This window comes from Maniola hyperantus, chromosome 8 (genome assembly GCF_902806685.2).
Source record: "Maniola hyperantus chromosome 8, iAphHyp1.2, whole genome shotgun sequence".
Taxonomy (NCBI): Eukaryota; Metazoa; Arthropoda; class Insecta; order Lepidoptera; family Nymphalidae; genus Maniola; species Maniola hyperantus.
In genome coordinates, this window is record NC_048543.1 from 5,738,748 (window position 1) to 5,746,794 (window position 8,047).

The following is an 8,047-nucleotide window of genomic DNA, read 5'->3' on the forward strand; positions in this document are numbered from 1 at the left end:
TTGTACCTACAAATGAATTATAATAATTAGTCAATCATAATGTCAGCACAAACTGAGTAGCAAAATGCTTGAGCAGTTTCATTGATAAATTAATACTGAACTAAATCGTAACTGAAATAGAGATCAAAATAGAGTGCAAGAGATAATCCCTTGTAGATTTTTTTGTGTTTGGTATTTTTTATATTCTTGCTGCTGAGTGTGAGCTGACCGTAACTTACAAAATAATAGTCAATTTGTGAATAAATCATCGAGTCAAATAAAAGGAATTGAATTTTATCCTGGAGTTTTATTCAATATACTATACAAAGGCAACTTAGCTCCATGGACCTAGAACAATAATTAATTATAATGCATAAATTTTGATAAAGTACGAACCATGTTTGTTCTATGGCTCAACTGGCGTGTTAAAAGTACGGTTTACCCGGATTCTTAGCGTTTAAATACATGTATAATGTACCAGTTTTATCCTTACAATAATGGCCTAAGAGTCGGCGCGTGCCAGACCTTCCTTATTTTATAAAAGCTGAAAGTTTCTCTTGTATTGTCACCAACACTGGGAGGAACGTTTGTTTGGATCATGACGGCTATGGGAGATAACCGGTAATAAACGTGTAAAAAAGTATAAAGTATAATTTTTTTATATTTTCTTCAGAATAGTATAAGAAATCACATCATACATTGCTAGACACTTAGCAGGTATGGTGGCAACCCCCTGCCACCTTTAAAGTAAAATAAATTATTAACGTTAAGGGTGTCTGGCAGGATTCCCAGTGCCTGGCAATGCATGACGTAATTTCTAATACTACTCCGTAGAAAATATAAAAAACCGGCCAAGTGCGAGTTAGGCTCGCACACTGGGGGTTCCGTACTACAGTCGTAATTTTTCCACATTTTGCACGATAATTCAAAACTATGATGCATAAAAATCTGTTTTAGAATGCACAGGTAAAGCCCTTTCATTTGATACCCCACTTGATATAGTTATCTTACTTCAAATAGTGAAAATACTAATTATTAGTTCATGACCACAATTTTTTTTTTGTGTGATCTAACCCTAAATTCACGGTTTTCAGATTTTCCCCTAAAGCCAGCTATAAGACCCACCTACCTACCAAATTTCATGATTCTTGGTCAACGGGAAGTACCCCGTAGGTTTCTTGACAGACAGACAACAAAGTGATCCTATGAGGGTTCCGTTTTTCCTTTTGAGGTACGGAACCCTAAAAAATTAGACTTTATACTTAGACGTAAGATTTTTTTACACCTTTATTACCGTAAGATTTTTTACACCTTTATTACCTGTTGTCCCCCAAAGACAACATGATCCAAACAAACGTTCCTCCCAGTGTTTGGGACAATATGCAGAGAAACTTTCACCTTTTTTAAAATAAGAAAGGTCTGGCACGAGCTGGCTCTCTCTACAAGGATTAAGATCGTACTTTTGACATGATCGTTACCACATAGAGCATATATGGCGATTCCTTTCTCAAAAATGCTCTATACTATACTCTATCCGCGTAAAGAGGTTGGTATAAGGCTCTCTCTGGTACGTAATCTCATACAAATAATAGAGACAAAAATCTCAGTAGTTGCTAACCATTTTGAACCACCAACCAATCACATACGAATCTAAGTTTTCTAATTGAATTTAGATTGTTTTTTCAAAACATGTTTGTGATTCGTTGGTGGCACAAAATGGTTAACGCCCACTAAGATTTTCGTCTCTGTCACTTACTTTTTTCTGCGGATAGAATATAGTTAAATTTTTCATAGAGAGTTGACAACATTCGTAATGGATTAGCTTAGGCAACAAAAAATTTCTATATGCAACATCAAAAATACTTTGATAATGTCATGGCATGAAAAAATGTAAATTGATGCATTAAAGACTACACTTCAAAAAACAATGAATGAAAGGCGTCAATTAAATTATTATTAGAGACATATATTTCTATAGAAGGTAGGTACCTACTTTAATTTTATCAGTGTCTAAATAGTAGTATTTATACATAATGCTTTGTAGTAAAAGGAAACAGGCTAGTTCATGACGATGTCTCACATAATAGTCATATCTGATTGTAATGTATATTAGTCAATACAGATTTTACTTAAACTTAAAATAACAATAAATAAACTAGGCTAAATGTAATATTTATAATTCCGTCGCTTTTATTATCAGTCTCATGTTCAGCAAAACAAATCAAATATGTATATAACACGGTGTTACTTTGTGTCTGTAAAGTGCTGGTACTTATGATAGAGCTTTCAGTAATTTTATTACTTAAACAATAATTATAGTTGAGCCAATACAAACGTGCGAACTGAGTCATAGATCTTTACGGTCATAGGGTTGTGACTTGTGAGAATATTGCAGAAGTCGCTATCGATAATGAATGCCATTTGGACACAGGTAGCTGGAGCGACGCGGTATTTCCTTAACCTTTCCCTCGCTCTTTATAACCTGTTATTATCGATAAATCCTCCTTTTTTAGGGTTCCGTACCTCACAAGGAAAAACGGAACCCTTATAGGATCACTTTGTTGTCTGTCTGTCAGTCTGTCAAGAAACCTACAAGGTACTTCCCGTTGACCTAGAATCATGAAATTTGGCAGGTAGGTAGGTCTTATAGCAAAAATTCGGAGAAAAATCTGAAAACCTTGAATTTGTGATTACATCACACAAAAAAAATTAAATTGTGGCCATGAACTAATAATTAATATATTCAATTTTCGAAGTAAGATAACTATATCAAGTGGGGTATCATATGAAAGGTCTTCCTTCACCTGTGCATTCTAAAACAGATTTTCATTTATTTTTATGCATCATAGTTTTGCAAAAACACGGTTGTAGTACGCAACCCTTCATGCGCGAGTCCGACTCGCACTTGGCCAGTTTTTTTACTGGTTACACACCAGAGCATCAGGTTCCAGTACCATAATGCCTGTAAGTGCGAGCGAGAGGTCGATAAAACTGATTTATTTATGACACAGTTCGCACGATTGTAATGGCTCAACTATAGATATATAATATATAATATATAATACATAATATTATGTCATATACTTTTATGTACACAAGCGCTTCTGTGTTAGCGACCAAGAGTAAATCACAGGGAGTTTATGAATTAGGAAGCAAAGTAGGTGATTGCTGTGACCACCGTAATTGTTGTGCAGATTACCAGTATAGTAGCAAGGGGTCACTCACGATACTGGTGGTTCTTATCCGTCAGGGGGACGTAGATTACGCTCATTAGCTTCTTTACTGTGGTGGTACCATCGAGTGCCTTATCCACCTGGAATAAAATTAATTAAAATAAGTTGGTAACAAATTGTAGCTTTGTAGCCGCACGCAGCCAACGTGGTAGACTATGGGCAAAACGTGTGCTCTGTAGAGAGCTGTCGACGGGTTGATCATGATGAATTGTAGCTGAATCAGTCAAGTCTGGTAGTGATACCCAGATAGTTACGGGTTCGAGTCCCGCCAAGAGAAATTTCCTTAACGCAATCCCCATACAAACATCGTTTAGTTCTTATCTTTAGTTTTAGTTAACCAATCAAATTCAATATTCAATAAAGTAGGTATGTTCGAGAAACCAATGTCTGGTTTACCAGATTTTCTTAAAAATGTGTAGTCTCAAAGTTACACTGGCTGGATATAACAGAAATCTGGAAAACACAGATATTAATTTCGAGAATGTGTCCACTAAATTTCATTGTTTGTTTGGTTAATGTTCCTCCTCTTAGTACTTAAAGTTTATTATTTACTAGCTATTTTTCGTGACTGTATAGAACATTTATGCATGTACTAATTTTTTTTTAAATTGCCATGATTTAAAAGGAGCCTTTTTTATTTATCTGTACAACCACTGCAAGCTAAACCTAACTTATGAATAAAAGACAGACACACTTGCAATAATTGTACCAACTATTAATGCGAAAGTGTTTGTTTGTTGGTTTGTCCTTCAATCACGTCGCAACGGTGAGACGGATTGACGTCATTTTTGCATGGGTATAGACCTAGAGACCTGGACATAGTCTTTTTTTATCCCGGAAAATCAAAGAGTTCCCACGGAATTCATAAAAAACTAATTCCATATGGACGAAGTCGCGGGCATCAGCTAGTTAGTGTATACAAATCATACTTGTGTGAGATGCTGTTCACCTCCCTCTGGGCCCACAGGAACAATCAGTCGACCGCCGGGCTTCAGTTGCTCAACAAGCTGCAATAAAGTACATTTTGTAGAATCTCCTACTAATTTAATACATTTTTCCAATTTTCTTAAGCCACAATAGCTCAACTGTTACAGGAGTGGGCTGAATCCTGACAGGTCGGCGGTTCAAACCCCACCTATTATCGTCTATTATTATACACTATTGTCGTACCTACTCCTAGCACAACTTTTTTTTTAGTAAAATTTCAAGTATGAACCTACAATTTCAAATTTCAATTTCAATGTTCAATCTATCATTTAGCAAGGAACATATTTCTATGTTATCAATTGTTGAAAAATTACTAATGGCCAAAATTAATGTCGAGAACAGCTGAACCGATTTCGCTAATTCTTTTTTTATAATATTTCTTGAAGTACGAGGATGGTTCTTACGGAGAGAAAAATTTAAAAAATTTGAATCGACTGTTAGGCGGTACGAAGTTCGCTGGGGCAGCTAGTAATAAATAAATCAATCTACCTGCAATCTATTGATACGTTACAACATTGTTATTTTTCTAAAAAGACCATACAATTTTTAGGGTTCTGTACCTCAAAAGGAAAAACGGAACCCTTATAGGATCACTTTGTTGTCTGTCTATCTGTCATGAAACCTACAGGGTACTTCCCGTTGACCTAGAATCATGAAATTTGGCAGGTAGGTAGATCTTATAGCTGGCTTTAGTGGAAAAATCTGAAAACTATGAATTTCTGGTCACATCACACAAAAAAAATTAAATTGTGGTCATAAACTAATAATTAGTATTTTCCATTTTCAGGTCTTCACCTGTATATTCTAAAACAGATTTTTATGTATCATAGTTTTTGAATTATCCTGCAAAATGTCGAAAAAATACGACTGTAGTACGGAAGACTCATTGCGCGAGCCTGACTCGCACTTGGCCGGTTTTTGACAAATAATGTTAATGTTACTAAGTAAGTAGTACTAAGTAAGTAAGTAAGTACATTAAATATTGAAACCTAACGCTAGGTGAATAGCCCCCTGGATTGATCATACCAAATTGTATGCCAAAATTATGTGCGTTCACTCACATTGCCATATTGCAGTTATTTAACAACCCGTACGTTCCGACCCTAAAAGTTATTAATTAATTTATAACAACTGTACTTACAGCCTGAGGTAAGGTAGGAGCAGCCGCTCCAACATGAATTGCATTATATGGAGCTTCAGCAGGGTAGCCTTGACGTCCATCACCAACTAAAGTCATGTACAAATTATTTGCTAGAAACTGTAATTAAATTTGAATAAAGTAGAAAGAGAAACCCAAATTTAAAGGCGAAAATGATTATTAAACTTAAATAGCTTTAGGTTATAGGGAACTTTTGAAGTGAAAACTTATTTAGGTTTGGGCGGTTTTGGGATGGGTGAAAACTTCAAGGTTGCGGTCACCAATATGCTAATTGTTATAGTGCTTAGACTGCTGATGGATGTAAAAAGTAAACTAACGTTATTATTTTACAAATTATATGCAATTTTTTACACTACAATTAATTTCAAAACCCCGAAAAAACCCATTATTTCATTGTTTTAACTTTTAAGTTTTCACTTCAGTAATTTTATTTGATACAAAAAAATTGTATCAAATAACTTACCAATAAGTTTGACTCTTTCTTTGGTCAGTAACTCTGGATTATCAGCCTTGATGTTTTTAGTTGCCAATGTCACTAGCTCAGATATATGTTCAATACCAATTACCCTTCCCGTCTCTCCCAGCATGAAAGCCATGCAAGCTGTTAAGTAACCAGATCCAGAACCTACGTCCAGGGCCTTCTCACCCGGCATTAATTGTTTACTTAATCTTTCCAATGCATGAGCATGCTAAAAAAGGCAGAAAGTTTGATCACAATTTGTATTACCTTACTTTACAGAAAACTTCTCATACAAAATTAGTGATTAAGGGCCCGTTTCACTTCTACCCAATAAACTAAATAAACTTTGTCTGATGAATAAATTTGGTATTTTAGCAGTTTTTGTGTTACAGGATAAAAGCTATCTTTGAAACCTCCAAATTCAGTCAAGCAGATGGGCCTTTGAAACTCCTGTGAGAACTATTTGATTTTCCACAACAAAAAGTAGCCCATGTCCAATCCCAGGGATGCAAACTATCTCTGTACCAACTTACATCAAAATTGTTAAACAATTGAACAGTGAAAAGCTAGCAGACTGACACACACTTTTGCATTAATATAACTACAAATAATACTAGATGATGCCCGCGACTTCGCCCGCGTGGATTAACGTGGAACTCTTTGGTTTTCTGGGATAAAAAGCCTATATCCTTTTCCGGTATGCAAGCTATTGCTGTACCAAATTTCTTCAAAATCGATTGAACGGATGGTCCGTGAAAGGCAGACAGATGGACACACCTTCGCATTTATAATATTAGTATGGATTAGCATGGATTGAGTCTATTTATTTTTGTCAGTGTTGTAGTTATGTCAAGCCTGGAAAGACCCTAAGATACGAAAAAGTGACAAGGTTTAACCATATGAGGTGCACTGATTGTAGCAGAGTATCCAATTGATTGCGGGGAGTCCTGGTATGGGCCGTGTGGACAGTAATTCTTTCTGTCAACAGCTAGCATTGCATTCGCCACAGCATCCGTTTTTATGATGCCATTTGCTAAAATATAAAAATTTCACTTCAAGTTTATAAAAGTTTTATGAACTTCTGTATGAATAAATAACTAAGGTTTCCTATATATGTAGGCTATATATATAAAACCTTAGTTAGTTATACTCAAACATAATATTTTATCTCTGTATACATATAAAAGAATACACAACAATGTAATTCTCTAAATATTTTTTGAAGTGTAGCTAAATCACTATCAAAAAAATTATAAACGCGATTCTCTACCTGTTATGCATATTCTTTTTTCTTTGTGAATTAAAATAGGCAAAAAAATACTTAAAAGGAGAAACCGACTGACTGATATCAACATGCAGCTGAAATCGCTGGGTCTAGAAACTTGAGATTTTGCCTGGCCCTTTTTTATATTGCAGAACCTCACTATGAAACGATTTTGAGAAGCGCCTGCAACGTAACTTCAACTCGTATAACGAGGAAGTAAAATGAAAATATTTCTATTTACCTCTGAGATTGCGAACCAAGTCGGCATTGTTTATTCCGTGGCTTCTCCACGCCATACTCGCTAAAACTAAAATGCCTAAAGAAATAGAAATCTTACGCCATGGGAACCCTATTTTCGTATGTATCACAGATTAATAGGGATACTATGGTATGTATTTTGTTGATTAATCAGCGAAGAAAAACCGGGTGAAAAATTATATATTTTATTATATATTATTTTTTAAATTTATTTTACGGCCCTGGATAACAGTCTTTTAAGGCCTTTATTATATTTGACACTTATTGATCACAGACGTCAGACTCTAACAATTTTCATTTTTTTTTTTATTGAATATTTATTGGAGACATTGGAGTTCATTTGGAGATTTATTGAATATGTTGATCATAGAGATAGTATATGTATATGTCATAGGTATATGTTTTTGTTTTTGGCAGTTGACAGGTCATCATATGTTAAAAGTACTCTGTGCAGGTCATCGACATAGGAGGCTTAGATGATTCTTTGAGTAGAGTTTAAATCCACGAATCTATTTAAATCATATATATTCAAGACAGCTCTAAGGGGACTTTACCTACGACAACAAGGCTCTCGGCGTAATATAGTAGATAATCTATGCTCTCGGCACTTGAATGACATTGACAGACAAAGGCATAGAATGTGCTTAGAATAGAATCTTCTTAGAATATTCAAACAATAACAAAGGGGACACTTGACCGCAACGTTA

General features: G+C 35.1%; 1 protein-coding gene across 1 annotated transcript; it reads right to left on the reverse strand.

The window, feature by feature from the left end:
• Positions 1-189: 189 nt before the first annotated feature.
• On the reverse strand, positions 190-7,474 carry Pcmt (Protein-L-isoaspartate (D-aspartate) O-methyltransferase). The gene is made up of 7 exons (XM_034971117.2): positions 7,324-7,474; positions 6,715-6,851; positions 5,822-6,047; positions 5,341-5,426; positions 4,142-4,219; positions 3,205-3,292; positions 190-327 (listed from the first exon to the last, which is right to left on the reverse strand). The coding sequence occupies exons 1-7, from the start codon at positions 7,376-7,378 to the stop codon at positions 314-316; spliced, it is 684 nt and encodes a 227-aa protein (XP_034827008.1). The 5' UTR covers positions 7,379-7,474; the 3' UTR covers positions 190-313.
• Positions 7,475-8,047: the final 573 nt, after the last annotated feature.

Bases quoted from the DNA above. Each gene is read 5' to 3' on its own strand.
- Pcmt (XM_034971117.2), bottom strand. From the start codon at position 7,378: ATGGCGTGGAGAAGCCACGGAATAAACAATGCCGACTTGGTTCGCAAT. The intron at 6,852-7,323 runs GTAAATAGAAAT...TTTATATTTTAG, and splicing joins CTTGGTTCGCAATCTCAGAG to CAAATGGCATCATAAAAACG. The intron at 5,427-5,821 runs GTAAGTTATTTG...ACATGACTTTAG, and splicing joins AGAAAGAGTCAAACTTATTG to TTGGTGATGGACGTCAAGGC.